Source organism: Carcharodon carcharias, chromosome 16, assembly GCF_017639515.1.
Source record: "Carcharodon carcharias isolate sCarCar2 chromosome 16, sCarCar2.pri, whole genome shotgun sequence".
Classification (NCBI taxonomy): Eukaryota; Metazoa; Chordata; class Chondrichthyes; order Lamniformes; family Lamnidae; genus Carcharodon; species Carcharodon carcharias.
Window position 1 is genome coordinate 93671648 of NC_054482.1, and position 19397 is coordinate 93691044.

Sequence of the window (19397 nt, forward strand, 5' to 3'; positions counted from 1 at the left end):
AGTGTTGGAGTCTCACTCCTCCATGCAAGTGGAGAGTTTTTTTTTATTTGTTCATGGGATGTGGGCATCGCTGGCTAGGCCAGCTTTTATTGCCATTCACTAATTTCCCTTGCTCATAGGGCATTTTTGAGAGTCAGCCACATTGCTGTGGATCTGGAGTCACATGTAGGCCAGACAAGGTAAGGATGACAGATGTCCTTTCCTAAAGGACATTCGTCAACCAGGGTCTTTACGACAATCGGCAATCATTTTGTAGTCATCATCAGACTTTTAATTCCAGATTTCCAGTATTTCATCAAACTTCTGGCTTGTAGCTGATGGACAAGCTCTGGGGAGTCATGAGGTAAATTACTCACCACAGAATTCTCAGCCTCTGACCTGATCCTCTAGCCACTGTATTTATATGGTTAGTTCAATTAAATTTCTGGCCAATGGTAACAACCAGGATGTTGATAGTTGGGGATTCAGAAATGCTAATACCTTTGAAGATTGTTAATTTTTCTCTTGTTGGAGATGCCTGGCACTTGTTTAGTGCAAATGTTACTTCCCACTTGCCACAGAACTCCTTAAAACAAATTTTTAACCTGACAGCATGCTGTCTAAATAATGAATGGGTTTTTCTTGTTAAAAATACATGATCAAAAGTTCAAATCCCGAATTTAACTTAACATTTTACTACTAAATTTATAGTTAGATCTTAGATTCCAATAAAAGCAGATTATGTTCAACACTGAGGAATCCAATGCTAAATGCTAGTCTCAGGTGGTGAGTTATTCTTTGAAGAATTCCCAATCTCTGACCTGCTCTTGTAGTCACAGTATTTATACGGCTGGTCCAGTTCAATTTCTGGTCAATGGTAACCATCAGGATGTTTATCAGCATATGCTATGAGATGGTTGATCTCTCAGTCATGGATGTTACTTGAGTGATTATTGCAGGATGGGTTGCATCAAAATGATGGTCATTGCTGTCATGGGGAGATGGTTAGACTACTTGCTGCGGATGGTCATTGGCAATGTACTTGAACTTATCAGCAACAAGCCTAAATTTCAGTATATTTACATATTACTATTATACCTATAATACAAATTTGCAACTCATCAAACATTTTCCTTAAATTAATAATCAATAATCCTTGATACCTAGCAGTGATGAGGAATCTATTACATGATGATTACTCACTGACTCTTCTCCTCAATCATCATATTCTTTTTCAACTCTTATCCACTTACTTTATATCTAATTACTTTCAAATCTCATAATTGCTGTTTAATTTATCCCCTCTCTCTCCCACGGTGGCGGAGCCTTTAGCCTTGTTCTCTGGAACTCCCTCTCTAAACCATAATGTTTTACTGCGCAGGGCGAGGCCATTATAGCTTTGCTAATTCTCTGAAAGAGCTAGCCACTCTCTTGCCCTTTCTCAATATTCTTATAAGTTTTTCCTTTTACAAATATTTATCCTGTTTTAAAAGCAATTTAATTCCTCCTTCACTACTGTTTCTCATAGTGTATTCTGTTGTTCCAAAAATAATTCTCCTAACCTCTTCCTTCATTTTTTGGTGAGAATAGTAAATTTTTGCCTTCTAGTTACTCAGCAGTGGAAATAGATTTTTCCAATAATTTTGTATATCTCTATACGATCTCCTCTAAATCTCTTTTGTTTCTCTAGCCTCATAACTAAAACTTCAGGAGCCTCTTAGTCAATCTCTTCTATATCCTCTCCGTGGTTTTAACATAATTTCTAAAGCAAGGCACCTAAAACTAGGCACAATATTTTAACTACAGCCGAATTATTGATTTAGGATATCTCTGATGACACTATCAGTGGAACAATCAAAGTAGTATAGGAAAAGAAATTACAATAGTTTGGACAGCACAGGCGAAGAGAAATTACATACATGCTTTTACAGTATTTTAGTAAGTAAATTGTTACTCAAGAGAAGTTAAAAAGTTTGAACTGTTAAGATGTGGCAGATGATGTGTGCCAATTGGACCAAATTCATGAGGGAAACTTGGTCGCACTATAACAACGGTTTTGCAATTTGTATTTGTTACAAGATGTGTGCACTGAATTCAGAAGTAATGAGTCCACCAAGACCTTTAGAGATTTAAAAAATTAGATTAAAATATATATTAACAAGGTAAAAGATTTCAAGCATATACATAAGGCTACAATTACTTACTACTATAACAAATCCTAAAATTCCTAATTAACCTGACTCCCAGTTACACACCCCCTTTAAGGCAACAGTCCAAAATAGATTTCAGATTTAAAACAAAATCAGCAAATTAGCACAACACCCACTTGACAGTGGAATTCCAAATGGCTTTCCCCAGCTTCAGTTACTTTACATAGCAGGCTTATGCACAAATGGCTGGAGGCTTGAGGCTGTTTCACACACTCCTGTTAGATCTTACAAGTCCCTCTCCACATATAGCCTTTCAATCTCCTTTATACATGTTTTTCTCTCTCTAATATGTAAATACTATTGTTCCATATGTCTTTGAAACTGTATCTTCCTCAGAATATAAAAACTTTCATGTTGCCAATATTGTCAGTAGCCTTTGGGAAAAATAAACACACTCCTTAGCCTTGCTTATCTGGTTAGTTGTAAATAGATGAACATACCTTTGAAATCCAAAAAATGCAAATTCTCTTCACACCTTACATGCTAAGCCAGCATCCATGTTTACTCATTAGCATTTCAAGCACATTTCTACACCTAGTTTCTTTTGATGCTTTCAAGCTTGCAGTCTACTTGACTCCAAATGTAATTAAAATCACACAGACAGAACCACCAATACTTACACCCATAAACCTATTTTACACTAAACCAGAAAAATATTGTGAAAATTATTATACTTTCGTCACAAAACGTAAGGGATTACTTCAAGGCAAGATCTTTAATCCTTATACTGCTAACCTGTTATTGCGACCTTTGAATCAGACCACATTAGCAGACAGCTGCTAAATACCACTGTCGGTCCAACCTAAATTAAAAATGTGCTAGCCGGGAGATAAGTTGACAACTAGAAACAGGTTACCTTGAAGTAGATGCAAGAACACTCCTCTGCAGCCTCTCATCCTCATGTTCTACTCCTCCAATCACAAATGTTGTAGGGTTAGATTCTTGATCACTCCAAAGCTGCAAGTCATGACTTTCACGGAACAATCGGATGTGTCCACAAAGTGTCTGCAGAAAAGTGGTGATATCGATTTCCTGTAACAATTCCTCACAGTAGTCCATAGCTGTAAGGAGGTCCTGAGAGCTGATGTAATAAGATTGCTGTAAACTCCTAAATACACCTTTAAGAAGAAAAGAAAATTGCATTTTAAAGATAAAATTACACTCAACATAAACATCTTCCCCCTCACCAAAACTTATGTGGCCTATATATGTTCGTTAAGGTGAACGAAATCAATTTTGGGAATGAAACACTTGCCCCATATTTTTTCAAACCAAGTAATCCCACATCAGTTAGTAAAATCTGAATAGAGTCCATGACATTTTTATCAACAAAATGGGAAAATGAGGATTACGTGGCAATAACAAGCAGATGTTGTGCTGCGTTTCCCTTCTCCAAAATGAAATGTTTTGCCATCAAGGTGATTCCTTTAAAAGCGTGGTGTAGAACAAGCATACCATTTAATTCTCCAAACTTAAACTGGCAGATTATATGTTAAAACCACATGAGATTTGAATAGGACCCCACCACCTTATCAGGATTGTCTCAAAATCAATTAGCTGCTTCTAATTTTTCTAAAAGCAACCAGTGAGGTCCCTTGTACAAGCCAATAAATAAGAATGCGAATTTTATATGGGGTGCAGAAGGTTTGCCATTTTTTAAAAATAGTAAACAGGCACCAGATTACAAATAAGAAGTCCTCACTAGACACATTTCTGAAATTTTTTCTATATACATGGTTTATAACATGTCATTCATTATTCATTAGCATTTACATATATAAACACAGAGGAGTAATGTTCAAGTTTTGGACTATCCAACATCTTAAACTGCTGGCGTGAATTGTGGGTAATGGGTGTTGAGTTAATGTATCATGAGAGGGTTATATCCCTTTGGCAAGCCCTGATGACTTCCATTACCTTTTACATAACATTGGTGATAATGCTCTTGTAGTAAGTTGCAGTAGTTGGAAAGCTCCTTGTTCTTGTGGAGATAGGATATTGGATCCGTCGAGGATGAGTTTGCTGGCCGCTCCTGTGACAACGATCTTAAACCACAGTATTAGAATGTAATTAGTAGCAATTAAACATGTCCAACTTTATTTGGATTTAGCTCTCACAACTGAAGCTCTCGTATCAGCACTATCAAACTCAATACAAATAAGAAATATTGTGGAGCAGCTGCAATCAATTAAAATAAGCAAAATGATCTAAGACAAAGCAGAACTAATGTAGGGAAAATTCTTGCAGTAACTTATAGGTCACTAGACATCAAGTATTCTTATTGGTAACACAACATACTTTTACCATCTGTTTTGTTTTAAAGTCTTTCAGTATTAAGTGTGAATCGACTTCAATAATGGAATAATAATAGTTAGGTATGTAAGGATTCTGAGAGAAGTGGTCCAGGCAGCTGTATTGTATTAGGTTAAAAAGGGTGGATTTCTCAAGTAAGGTTGATAAAGGAAAAACAACTGCTGCACGTGAAGCTCGAGAGTTGTGAGAATTTCAAATTTGCAGTTAATGTGCCAGTTGAGATTAAAGCTACAAATATTTACGTTTGAAAGATAACATTCAAAATAGGACAAATTTTAAAATTGTCAGCTCTCATGTTAAAGCCGTCATACAAGAGCCATGGTGACTTTACACTAAACAACTACCACTGTTGTTTTCATTACAGGAATATTAATGGTACAAGGGGTTCCTTAAACACTATCAAAACACAACTTTTCCAGTGGGCCAGAAGTCAAAACACAATCTTAGTTCCAAAATGTATGGAGTGAAAGTTGCATTAAACTGCTCATTTCTTTCCCTGAAACCAGGTAATAGTAACAGTACAAGAACAGAATTACCTGGAAAAACTCAGCAGGTCTGGCAGCATCAGCGGAGAAGAAAAGAGTTGATGTTTCGAGACCTCATGACCCTTCAACAGAACTGAGTGAATATTAGGAGAGGGGTGCAATATAAGCTGGTTTAAGGTGGGGGGGCAGGGAGAGGGGACCCTCCCCCCTACCTTAAACCAGCTTATATTTCACCCCTCTCCTAATATTCACTCAGTTCTGTTGAAGGTTCATGAGGACTCGAAACGTCAACTCTTCTCCGCAGATGCTGCCAGACCTGCTGAGTTTTCCAGGTAATTCTGTTTTTGTTTTGGATTTCCAGCATCCGCAGTTTTTTTGTTTTTATAATAGTAACAGTAGTTGTTTCCAGTGCTCCAAGCTTGCTTACCGGGGTACTTTAATGTATTTGCTCCACACCAAACGGCAACACTAGATCCAGCACCAGCAAACCTCCCCTGACCATTCAGCAAAATAAGTTTATGTTCAATACCAGCTGGTTCCCCATTAGTAGCATTTCTGCAAGCACAATTCTAAAGCAAGCTCAAGGAGGAAGGTAAGGAAACTGCCAGCACAGCCAATTCCATAGCTCACATTCTGGTTATAGAGCAACATTGGCAGAGACCAGGTGTCAGATCTTCTGTTCAAGCTTCCAGCTGGGACGGCACAAAAGGACAAAGAAAGCACTGAAATACATTTGAAAATTCAAAATCTATAAAAAAAAACCTATAAATCAGCACACTTTCTATGGGGAAGTACAATCGAATTTTCTATGGGGAAGTACAACCGAATTTTCACAACTGATAATATGGATGTACCAGCAAAGAAAACCACTGCCATCAAAAATGTATAAGTTTGAAGCTCACAGGGAGAAACAGGATTTTACACTGGCAGACTAAATTGAAATCTAGGGCTGGATTTTATCTTAGCTGACCAACCTATCAAAAGCAAGGACGTTTAACTCCACTGAGTGCGTGTGATAGCACTGACAGGTTTCCCGCTCAGAAGCCAGGCTGCTTGACAGGCTTTGTTCCAGCCAGGCACGGAACAGGCCAGAGGATGTCACAGGACAAAGTAGGTCTATTCCCCACAGTCAGGTTGGGGGTGGAAAATTGATCAAAGTCTCAATGGGGCAGAGGGGATTTGGACAGGAGATTGGAAGCCAGGGGTTGGAAGCCACATGAGATGGTCAGTGGGAGAGATCAGAAGGGTTGAGAAAAGGGAATATCCAATCACAGGATTTGACCAAACTGGCACACTAGATCCAGCAGGTAACTGGAAAGGCACCCACCTCTCCAGGATCCAACAGCCCTTGGCTGGATTTAGCTGCTGGGTTCTCAAGGCTCACGAGACCTGACACTCACAGTTCAATTCAAAATACTGAATGACAATGTGATTCGCAGCCTCATTTTAATACTTAGAGTGCCAATCCACCTTCTTGGAGCAGGTTGGTTGCTCAACTCTATCCCACCTTTGTTAACACCAGCAGTGGGTGGGTTGAAAGCAAGTCGATGTCAAGATTCAGATTTTTAACACTTCAGTCTCCCATCCAACCAAAACACACCTGTCTTTTTGGGGGTTAAAATACTCCCACCTAGAGTTTCTATTTGTTTAGATTCAACCTTTTGACATGGAGCAGACAAATCAGTCTGAGAGATTTTAGTTCAACAACCTTGACAAAAAACAAAGCAATTCAGCTTGTACATCTGAAGGTTTTTGAAATGCTTCACAGCAGAAAGCAGCAGGCTGGTATTACCCCTGCACACTTTAGAACATTAGTTCAGTGTCCTGGCTGGGGAAAGTTGCTGGTTAAATTATAAGAGGATTGGGAGAGGGAAAAAAATAAATATTCCTTCAGTCAAAACACCACCAGTGGCAGGGAGTCAATCAGATTGTTTGCTGCCTTTTCTGTTAGGTGGATTGTGGTATCTGGAGACGTTGAGGAGAGGAAAAGGAGATAATGAAACACAATAAGAATGTTATAGATGAGAACAGAACAGTCAATTGAAATGGGAAAAGGATTGGAACATGAACATGCAAGTCACCCAGTAGCAGAAAAGAATATCCGCTATTACAAAAATCAACCCGTTAACCAAAGCTATCAAAGCATGTCCAGCAAGCAGTGAATAGGAATCAGGGCTTAAGCTGATAGCTTTGCTACCTGTTTTTCAAATCCTGATACAGTTCCCAGGAAACACTGTCTTGAGATCTAAATTGTCCAAAAGAGGAGGAAAGAAAAATGCACAATCAAACCAGTCTCTTTCAATCCAGGCATGAGCGCCTCATCAATCTTAGCTAATGGAGAGGCAGAAAAAACTCAAAAATACACAATCGGCAGTCCCAGTGGCCTTGATATTAAAAAGTGAAGATGACTTCTAAGCTGGGGTTGGGGTGGAATTACATGGGTGAAACCCAGAAATGAAATCAGCTCAATGGATTTTCTGATCTCTGCTTGATTGAGGCAATAAATTTTGTCTTCCGGATTCTGTGCCTCTACAGTGGGTCTGTTGCGCACCTGCATGATATGATCTCAATTGTTTAAAAGGATAGTGGAGAAATGGGATTTGGAGGAGCTAAAAGATGTTTAGGGTGGGTGCACAGAGACCAAGGGCAATACCCAGGTTTAATGATGCAATCCTGGAATTACTGCTGGCTGCAGTCAGGAGCAGCAGAAACATACTTTTCCTCAACAATGGGAGGAAAAAACCTGCAGTGCTCAACCAAGGCAGCATAATTGGGGGTGACTGAGATGAGCAGCAGGAACATGGTGCCCTGGTCTTGGATGCACTGCAGGAAGCAATTTAATGACCTAAATGGGTCTGGAAAAGTGAGTACATTTGCTGATTCACCTGTGATTCATTCCCCACCCCCCACCCCTCCGCTGCACCTTCCCCCATGCCGCACCCCACCGCACCATCAACTTCATGCTGCCTTGTCAAGCAGATTCCATCACATCACTTTTCACACTGAATCGAATTTCAGCAGTACCCCACCTTCTTGCACGCTGCCTACAGGCCCATTTATCCCACCAATCTTTAAGCAAAATGATGCATCTGTCTCATACTCACCCTCACCAAGTGCACAGCAACCATCAGGTGATCATGACCTTCAATCACTCTCAGGTCTGTTCTATCACCTCTTATAGGAGGAGAGCACAAAACACAAGGGCCTCTCACAAGTAGTCCATCTCTCAGGTACAAAGGAGGATGGCATGGAGGTAAGTGACAGATCTGTAACCTTCTCAAGTCAAGATGGAGCAACTGGGAGCTCGCAGATGTCTGGTGCCAGAATTATGGATATGTCTGATACATATGCTGACTTTATTTCATCAACAATTGAGAGATGAGAAGATTGAATATGGTGATTGTCAAGATTTTTGCTTTGTCATGACTAAAACCATACCTCCTTATTTTGGCTTCCAAGGCCTTCAAACAAGTATCGCTGGACATACATGAGGATTATTCTTTAGAGGACCACATTCTTCAAGAGTGCACAGTCACAGCACAGAGCCGCATACCAGTGCAAATACTTGCACTTTGGTGGGTCCAGTAAGACACTTAGCTGAGGTTTTTGACTGGTGATCTATAATTCACAAGTGAACACTAGCAGATACTGGTGGCAGGGTCAGCTGTGGACAGTCCACGTGGAGGCACAGTCCTCTCCAAATTCTGTTCAGTTGTATACAAATGGTGATCCCCAGGAGACATCACTGAGAAGGATAATCCTAGAGGTGCATCAGCAACTTAGCCAGGTACTGACTGAGGTGCCACACACAATTTTCATAATAGAGGAGAGGGTGAAGGTGCCCAATATGACCACTAGTAGATTGGTGGTGTAGGGATTTGCGAGAATATTTGCCAAGGAGGAGGTGGCTGCCACCATGAAGTTTCAAGCATGACTCTCAAATGAGACCTTGCAAGCCATGATCATGACCGTAGATTTTGGATACCAACACGTCTGCTGCCTTAGACAGGATGAAAAACGCCTTATCCATGGCATTACAACATACTACCTTTTTTTTAAATTCATTCATGGGATGTGGGCGTTGCTGGCTAGGCCAGCACTTATTGTCCATCCCTAATTGCTGTTGAGAAGATGGTGAGCTGCTTTCTTGTGGTGTAGGTACAACCACAGTGCTGTTAGGGAGGAAGTTCCAGGATTTTGACCCAGCGACAGTGAAGGAACGGCGATATATTACCAAGTCAGGATGGTGAATTGCATGGAGGGGCTGGTGTTCCCATGCATCTGCTATTCTTATCCTTCTAGATGGTAGCAGTCATGTGTTTTGGAAGGTGCTTTCTAAGGAGCCTTGGTGAGTTCTTGCAGTGCATCTTGTAAATGGTACACACTGCTGCCACTGGTCGTCAGTGTTGGAGGGAGTGAATGTTTGTGGAAGGGGTGCCAATCAAGCAGGCTGCTTTGTCTTGGATTGTGTCCAGCTTCTTGAATGTTGTTGGAGCTGTACTCATCCAGGCAAGTGGGGAGTATTCCATCACACTGCTGACTTGTGCCTTGTAGATGGTGGACAGGCTTTGGGGAGTCAGGAGATGAGTTACTCGTCACACGATTCCTAGTCTTTGACCTGCTCTTGTAGCCGCAGTATTTAATATGGCTGGTCCAGTTCAATTTCTGGTCAATGGATTCAGCGATGGTAATGTCATTGAATGTCAATCTTCACCAAGTTGGTCTGCAGTTGTTGGAGTGATGTCAAGCTGATCTAGGAGACAGACTGTAGTGAAAGAGGTCACGGAAGTGGGAATTTCACTCAAAACATTCTCACTTCTCATTTATTGCCCACTAGCCAGTAACTGACTTGCTGAATTCTCTCCCAATGAATGCAGGTGGAGAGGCAGTCTTTGGCAGGGCCCTCAGGAGCTTCAAAACCTCAAAGGCTTAAGCCAAAAGCATCTCAAAATTGAGGGCAGGGCTCTCAGCAGCTTGCCTTTACCATTCAGGATGCACCACGTAAAAGTGCTAGGAGGCATAAGTTCAAGAAATTGAAATTCACCAAGGGTGTTTGAAGAACTGCTGAATAACCTTTTCTTATAATGACACACAAAATTTAATGCTTAGCGCCACATGCACATCTTACCAATAACTGTGTCGAGTGATAGCTCACCCCTACATTTGCTTCATGATGAAGGACAATAAATGGCAACCCATTGGGTGGATGTGATGTTATCAACTGTCCCTGGATTTGAGAATGACTTTCTCTCATGGTTGTGAGTTTCTGCCATGAGTCTGTGTGTGATCGAACAGGTAAATTGTCGACGAACAGATTTTTGGGCACATTGGCAAGATGTCCCACGAGAGAGTGGGATCCAGAGTTTAGGAGATAAAAACAAAAAATTGCGGATGCTGGAAATCCAAAGCAGAAACAGAATTACCTGGAAAAACTCAGCAGGTCTGGCAGCTGTTGAAGGGTCATGAGGACTCGAAACGTCAACTCTTTACTTCTCCGCCGATGCTGCCAGACCTGCTGAGTTTTTCCAGGTAATTCTGTTTTTGTTCCAGAGTTTAGGACTTGGTTCCCTTTCTTTCCTTCTCTGCCTCATTATTAAGACGTTGGGACTCAAAGTATGATGCGCGTTGCTGGACAAGTTGTCGCCATTTTGAACAATTGATAGCAAGCTCCTCCCAGTCAGGCTGCCGTGCTTCAACGAGAACTTCAAAGTTCTTTTTAAGTGTTTCCTTCGTCCTTCCCTGGGAATTTGGTGTCCAATAGGTGGTTGAACTCTTTAGTGCAAAGGGAGGTGCACGGGTTGATGCTGGTGGTAGGTTGAGCAGGACGTTTTTCTGTATGACTCTCCACAAGCAAGCCCTTTGAGGTATTAGGTCATCTGTGGTATACTGTGCAGCAATGTACATAGCTGGTCTGGTGAGGGGTGTACCATCTTCATATTTTTTCTCCTCCCTCTTCTCATCAATATTCCTCTCATTCAAAAATGAGCAATTAGAACCTTCATCCTGTCCTTCTGCAATCCTCTCTGCTGCGCAATGTTGCACACACACAGCACGCCATTATTATTCTGGGCACCCTTAAGAGATTATGTAGGTCCGTGAAGTACATCTTCAACTGTCTTGCTCTATTACACAACAGATGATCATGTACCTCCAGTTGTAATATACCTGTGTCTCATCGGTGAATTCTTTACATGCATCATGAGTCGAACAGGAAAAAGAGGCAAAACTGATCTCCTTTACTCTCTCACCATCTGTCCATTACCAGAGGTGTTTCTTGTTTTAAAAAAATTGGCTGTGGTGCTTATTCCACAAACCCTTTGTTTGTGTCATCAATTTTTAAAGTTACTTGCAACAAACTCTCAGGATTAAATCGAAGTTTAGTTTATTCACACATTCGAACACGGGGGGTTTTGGGGGGGGGGGGGGGCGGGTGGAGAAATGATCACAAACTTCACACACACGCATTTTTATGTAATATACACACACAGCAAGAGGATAGTGAAGAGGGTTTTCACAACTACGAACAGGCTTTGATGAGGGCTTATTGCAGACTGCTTGGTCAGTCTGGAGTCCTGCTGTCAGAGCTTTGCAAGTTGGAGTTAAATCAGCAGACTGCCCTGCTTCTGAGTTCTCAGCTGTATAAAGAGATTACAAAATGGTCACTTGAGTCATGTGGCCTCCTTCCTCTACAATGATTTCATAAAGGGGTGTTTATCTGGTGTCTGGATCTGGCTCTTGTTTTGTGGCTTATAATGTCCCAGTCATTAGCCTCTGAAAGGGTCATTATCCATATTGATGATCCTGTTCCGGGTTGCTATTGTCTTGGTAGACCCTTGGACTCCACTGGAAGGGTAAGCTTATAAAGATGCAAATAGTATCCATTTCTTTTCAATAGTTCCTTTTTTGAAAATGGCCTGTCCCAGGTGCAAGATTCCATGAGCAACATGTCAGGGCATGTCTCCAGTGCAATCCATATAATGCTTTAGAGGCCGCCTTACAAGTCCAGACATCAGATGACTTATGGCAGCCATCTTTTGGCTCAACAAGTTCACTTTTAAATAAGCAAAGAAAAATGAATTTTGATTTACATAGATTATGATTTCCTTCATGTCACTGGGACATGTCACAGCTTTAAAGTAAGTGTCCCTTTCCTCTAAGGGCTGGCCGTTAAGTCTGCTTCATGAAATGAAAGGTCTGGAATGCTGGATAATGCAGTCTGAAAGCATCATGACAACTCCCAGGGAATCTGGCGCACGCCTTCATGAAGCTCTTCTTGTGGATGAACATTAGCTGCACATTGATGGAAGAATACTCCTTATCATAATGAAACTCCTGGTTGCTGTGATTTTGCTTGGAATACCTCAATTGTTGGCATTTTGTACCTGTGGAATGTCAACCAGAATGGCAAATCCAAGTGCCTGTTTATTCTGGCTATTATCATCATGGGGGAAGTTTACATAACATTCAGCCCTGGCAAAAAACTCACCCGTCTTATGCATTTATATGCAGCAGACTGCAAGAGCTTCGAGATGGCTCCAGTAGTGCCCTGTAAGGAACCAGAAGCAAAAAAGCTGAGGCCAATGTGACACTGGCAATGCATGCTTACCAGGCCCACGAAATAGCAGATCGTCTTCTGGGAGGCTTCAGATGCCTGTGACCACCTGATATGACAACCTCAGTCTGTGGTCACCCTACGCAAGAGATCAAGGAAACTAAGTCTCTCTCCGTACATCTTGTTACATGGGCATTGCCTCCTGCAACCGTGGTGAGTGACTCTCCTGTGCAACTACTGATTCCACCATAGCATGTTGTCACCGCCATGCCTGGTGATGGTCTTCCTCTTCAGAGGTACTGTCAAAAACATTCAAGGCACCTCCCATCCTGTTGATCTCTGAAAGCCCCAAAAGTTCTCCTTTACTTGTATGGTCACAAGAGCTCTCTGCTAAATGGTTATCAGAGAGAACTATCAAAGCAGCTGTAAGAACTAAACCCTTATTGAGTTCGGGCTATCTGAAGTTGGCAAACTCTCGCAAAGTTCCTTTTTTAACTGATCAGTTTCCCAAGCACTGGGAAACCCATGCTCCAGGTGTTAAATCCGAAGGAAAGTTAAAATTCTGTGAAAAGGCCCTCATTTGCTCCATTTATCACCATAAATGCTATCTTCATTGCCCACCACACTGCACCATTTCCAGTGAGCTAGGTTGCTTGTATATGCAGTGAAAAGCAGCTCAGTGAGACACAATATTTTGGCAGGGTTGAGATTGTGATTCTTTTCCCCACCAAATTTTACTGGCTGCTCCCCGCAACCACCCGTTCTTGCCTGTTAATTCCCCCCCAATGTGTCTACATTACAAACCAAGGTGCATTCACACAGATCTCAGCACAGCTTGTCCTCAATGAATAGTTCATTTACTATAAGTAAAAAATATGTCCTTCTCCAAATCAGGATATAATCGTGCACATCGGTATAAATAATCAACTGCCGATCCGCATGTTGGGGCACACCTATTACTGTTTATGTACTGCACAAAAACTACTTCTATTCTTCCCGTCGTATTTAAAGAATAAGGATAGGTTAAGCAAATAGTGCCAAAACCAATATATTTGCAGATGTAGCAATTTATAAGCCATTCCAGATCAAGTGCAGAAATTTCAGGCTGACTTTCTTCATGCATTTTATTTGCTAAACCAATATAGCTTCCATTTCCTTACTAAGAAGGTGTATGCCGAGAAATTACAATGTTTCTGTGACATATTTAGATTAACATATATCTTTATGATCAGAGTGAACATAAACAAGTACACTACCTGAAATAAATATCCTTGTTAGAGCGTTCAACACAAGAATTCACAAGTTGCTCTCTCAATGATTCCAGTGAGCAGCTGTATATGTAGACAGGGCATCGAAGGCGGTTCGGATCACACAAGTCAGTCTGAGAAGTCTGACGGCTGAACGTGATGTGATAGTCTTTCTTTAGAGGTAAACTGAACTCCACTCTTTCCTTTATCATTTCTGAAGGCACATAAATGAAGTCTGTGGGGCAACAGTGATCAAAATAAAGTACACATTTGGAAATTTTTCATAAAGAAATATAAACTGCTCATCATAAAATATGAGGACAAGCCTGAGTTACCAGCAATGAGGACTGTGGTGACAGCCCTTTAGGATATTGAATAGCAATATTGTTATGTTACTCTCGCTATATGAGGGTTGAGAGATGAACAGCAGAAAGACAAAGTGACAATTACCCGTATGGGATAAATCAACCAGGGAGTAATTGTTATCAAAAGTAAGGCAGCTTTGTAGAACAGCATAATCACATTTTGAACAATCTGGAAGAGATTACTAATCACACATTCATGGATATTACAACAAGGGTGGACCGAGGTCCAATTCCAGGTATTGATGGTCATGTTCTCCACTTTTGCCACATTAAGCCAAGCATTTGCAATCAGTCTGGAAATTCCTCACTTAAAAGAACATAATGGAAAATTCATTTTCAATACAAAAGCTAACAATCTATCATAAAACTACATAATCATCAATTAAAAATGAAAATCTATCACACCTGTCTATAAAAAGATGAATCCAAAATATAGGAAACCATCCATCCCAAGCTCCTAAACCCAATGTCAAAACCACAAACCATTTCATTAGATTCGTAAAGGGTTTGCAAGTAAAAGGTGCTATCACTACAAATAGTCTGTTACCTGTATCAGGTTGTATTATGTCCTTTTCAGATTCAACAGGTGACATTTCATTACCACTTGCCAAGGTTGGAGAAAGGAGTGGTGTGGACCTAGCAGAATGAGTTTCCTGTCCGGGGGAATGCAATGTTGACACAAAATCTCTTTTGGTGCCATTATTCTTTGATACACTGACTGCTACTTGGCTAGCTGCGCCATCAAGTGTTTCTCTGACGATGGGCAATTCAGATTTCTTTATTGCTGAGGCTGCACTGTATGGTCCAGATTGTTCACTCAATGCTGATTCTTTCACTTCCACTTGTAGCATTTCTTCATCTCCTAATCCAGAATGCTTTGTACTCTCATCAATCCCAGGAGTCATCAGTCGTTGCACATCTAACAGAAAAAAGTGCAGATAGAAAATCCTTTAGAAAGAAAATGTGGAGTGGTTTTATCAACAACGTGATTAACTTTCTTTCTCAATCCCCTCACCAGCTAGATAATAAATTGTTTAAGAGTTATCATTTTGAGTAGGATTATTAAAGAACTATTAACAACTAGCCCCATGGTTGGATCTACCATGGTGTTGCACACAAGCATCCAAGGCTATTGGGGATTTATCTTGACCAAATAGGTTAAATTCCATTTTTGTTAAAACATATTCAGCTGTTTTGGATTGAACTTCATAGCTCTCCATTGTTCTATGCAAAGATGACCCTCCATGTCCCCCTCCAAGCTACACACCTTCCTGACTTGGAACTATATCACCACTCCTTCACTGCTGCTGGGTCAAGATCATTAACTCTCTTCCTAACAGCAGTATGGGTGTTCCTACACCACATTGTCTGCAGCAGTACAAAGAGGCAGCATATCACCACCTTTGAGAGGGCAGTTAGAGATGGGCAATAAATGCTGGCCTAGCCAGCAACATTCACTTTCCATAAATGAACACACACATTCCATGAACAAATAAGAAAAACCTATTTTATAAGTAGCAATTATTTATCATCAATTGTATTCACTTTATCTCCATGGATTACAATAGGACTCTGATACGAGTCTGCATTCATGCCTGCTTACTAATGTTCTGGTAGGAGCTGTATCAGTGCTTGGCAAGACTGCTCAGTATGTTGTCTGACCTTGACTAAACAAGTCCATTTCTTACACATACGACAACAGTCTACAGGATTGCATTACAACATGCTAACATAGAATGATACCACAGCTATCCTGGTAATTAAAGCAATGTAATGCCAGGTAAAGACTGGCCGCAACTTAAAAAATTGGTAAGGCCAGAGGCAGAATCTGAAGGAAAATCAACTGCAGTTATTTTAAGATTTTGATGGACAGGCTTTTTATAAACTGTGAATTTCCTTAAGCTTGTTTCATATAAAATTTTTCAGACCTCCCGAGGTGATCCTCCTTTGGACCAACGTTCCTGCTAAGCTGCACTGGTGCACAGCTATGCAGCAGCCTGAAGTTTTGCTTCATGATAACTAACACGCAAGTGCAGCCACACAAAAAAAATTTAATAACATCAAGCACTGAAAAAAATCAGTTACATAAAACTAAATTTTAAAAGGGAACATTGCATGGGACACCTTGTTCCCTTATCAAGAAGTTGACCCATTACCAGGATTGCTCTTATTTAAATGCACATTATATACACAATAAGATAATAATTTTAAATACTTCCAAATATTTCCAAAAATTAGCCTTTAGGGTTTTAACAGTAATCATTTTAGTGAAAAATGTAATTGCTTAAAATGAAAGGTAGCTATGAATAATTCCAAAAATGGACTACATGGATCTTTAGAACATTTTACAGAGGGGCTGGCAGATCTCATTGTTACATAACTGGGAGGACAGTTGATTGAATGTAAAAGGGAAGTGGATGCTAATTGCTATCTTACAGCAATGATGGTTGTAGGCTCTGGAGACCTTTCTGCCATAGTACACCGAGGGGCTGGGAACTGTGAAGAGCCCCTCGGGCTGTACAGCTCAAAATGAATGTCTGCCAATGATTGCAATATTCATTGTTTGTACTGATACACCTTGTGATTCATGTTGTAAAAGTTGAATCTGATTGCATTTTTGTGACGGTGATTATGAAATGGTTTGAAATGTTGTTGAAGATTTATGAATAAGGTATATTTTTGCAAAAAATAAGTAAGAGCTTAACAGTAAAACTCACCTGTAAAGGTGGCTGGCAAAAAGGTGAGCAGGATTTGCTGTGCATTCACAGATTTGGCATAGCATCTCCATTGCGGTGTACTTTCAGGTTCAACTGGGAGTATGTTGTCCTCTGTCATATCAGCATTGCCAACACTCTAATCAATTATAACAAAGTGAAACACATTTATCACTAGACATTAAAATGTGGTCAGTTCAAACAACTCTTCCTGGCGTAAACATTCTGAAGGTGTCCCAATTCTAACATTCATCACAGTGTATCCATAATGTCTATCCAGTAGTCCCATCAGTATTCCACATACTTCCTCAGATAAACATATAAACTAAGACCTGCGACATCAACTCCACCCTTATGTTGCCACCATGATGGTACTTTTAATGATACAATGCAGAAACATCATCGCAATCTCTCCTTTTGGATTGTAAGACACTTATTTGATGTTTTAACACATTGTTACAGGATAAGAGAGATTAGAGGACACACAATGTGCTAGGATATTACGGAACTATAGAGCAGTCCAGAATTTGTACGACTAAATCAACAACATGCTAACTTCAGGCAGAAATATCCAATCATACTAAGTTAGATTCCAACTTCAGTAAAATTTTATAAATAATAGATTTTATTGCCATTAGCAACAATTAACAACAATAATCAAAGAAAGACATGGGCTAAACTTTGCAGTTAGACAGCTCCAGGAGAAACACCTAAAACAGAACGTGGACCTTTACACACATCCGCTAACCTGATCAAGACCCTTCACACAGAAAACCATGAGGGCCTTCGGAAAATAATGGAGAAATTCAGCTGCCCGAGAAATTCATCACAATGGTTCAACAGTTCCATGATGGCATGCTCATGCGTGACCTGATGATGGTGAGTCTTTTGACCCTTTCCCAGTCACTAATGGAGTTAAACAAGGCTGCATGCTAGCACCAACCTTCCTCAGCATGTTCTTCATCACTATCCAATGCCTTCCACGATGATGCTCCTGGCATCAAAATCAGTTATTGCACAGATGGAAAGCTGCTCAATCTGAGGTGTCTCCAGGCAAAGACCAAGGTCTCCAAGGACATACTTCATGTTTGCTGATGACTGTGTACTAGCTGCTGGTTCAGAGCTGGACATGCAATGTAGCATGCACTTGTTGTCCAAATTTTACGTTCAGTTTAAGGGAGTGAAGAGTGTGTTTAAGACTAGTATTTTAACTTGTTCTCTGCAGCAAAGAGCGAGAGCCCAGATGGCTGTGTTGCCTGCCCAGTGCCAGGTGTCTGGACATCTGCTCACAGCTACAGAGGAATTTGCAACAGGAGAAGGGGGAGGAGCTAGTTATCATGGTCCCTTTAGAAGCCAATAACATAGGTGGAACTAGGAAAGATGTTCTGCATAGAGAGTATGAGGAGCTTGGCATTAAATTAAGAAACCTCAAAAAGGTAATAATATCTAGACTATTACCTGAGCCACAAGCAAATTGGCATAGGGTACATAAAATTAGAGAGCTGAATCCATGGCTCAAGGACTGGTGTCAGAGAAGTGGGTTCTGGTTTGTGGGGCACTGGCACCAGTACAGGGTAAAATGGGGGCTGTACCATTGGGACGGTCTACACCTGACCCGTACTGGGGCCAGTGTTCTAGCGAGCCACTTAACTAGGTAGTAGAGAGGGTTTTAAAATAAATAATGGGGCAAGGGGTCAAATTTGAGAAGATGCGGTAAATCAAAGATTTGAAAGAAGGCAAGAGGGAAGCTATTAATGTAGGAAATGACAGAACGTGACAGGAAGGGAAAGAGTACAGGGAGTACCAAATCTAAGAGCAGATCAGCAGATAACACTTGAGGCTACAAAAATAATAAGAGGACAAAACTAAAGGATTTGTACATGAACACACGTAGCATTCAAAATAAAACTGATGAACTGATAGCACAAATAGAAATAAATAAATAAGCCATTACAGAGACCTAGCTGCAGGATGACATAGATTGGGGTCTGAATATTGAAGGGTACATGACATTTAGGAAGGACAGGAAGCTAGGAAAAGGTGGAGGGGTGGGTCTGTTAATTAATGATGGTATTAGCACATTAGAGAGGGATGAACTAAGTTCAGGAAACCAGGATGTAAAAGCGGTTTGGGTAAGAGATGATAAATAATAAAAGGCAAGGAGTCACTTATGCAAGTGGTGCATAGGCCCCTTAACAGTAACCACACAATAGGACAGAATATAAACGAAGAGATAATGGGAGCTTGCCAAAAAGGTACAGCAATAAGCTTAGGGGATTTTAATCTACATGTAGACTGGAAAAATCAGAGAGGCAAAGGTAGCTTAGATGAGAAATTCATAGAATGCTTTTGGGATAGTTTCTTAGAATGGCACATTCTGGTGCCAACCAGAAAGCAGGCTATAATAGACCTGGTATTGTGCAATGAGATAGGATTAACTAATGACCTCATAGTGAAAGTGCCCCATAGGTGGCAATGATCATAATATGATTGAATTTTACATTCAGTTTGAGGGAGAGAAGAGTGGGTCCA

At 40.7% G+C, this 19397-nt stretch overlaps 1 protein-coding gene across 9 annotated transcripts in view; it reads right to left on the minus strand.

Moving 5' to 3' along the window:
• Nucleotides 1-19397, minus strand: part of szt2 (SZT2 subunit of KICSTOR complex) — a 247917-nt gene that overhangs the window by 159999 nt on the left and 68521 nt on the right. For 6 of the 9 annotated variants that reach the window (XM_041208825.1, XM_041208817.1, XM_041208818.1 and 3 more), the window contains exons 24-29: nt 16869-17004; nt 14699-15070; nt 13796-14021; nt 7185-7232; nt 4107-4234; nt 3046-3307 (exon numbers count right to left, since the gene is read on the minus strand). In XM_041208825.1, the coding sequence (XP_041064759.1) occupies nt 3046-3307; nt 4107-4234; nt 7185-7232; nt 13796-14021; nt 14699-15070; nt 16869-17004 (1172 nt within the window). The remainder of the gene's footprint in view (nt 1-3045; nt 3308-4106; nt 4235-7184; nt 7233-13795; nt 14022-14698; nt 15071-16868; nt 17005-19397) is intronic. The other 3 variants (XM_041208824.1, XM_041208821.1, XM_041208820.1) reach the window with 2 other exon arrangements.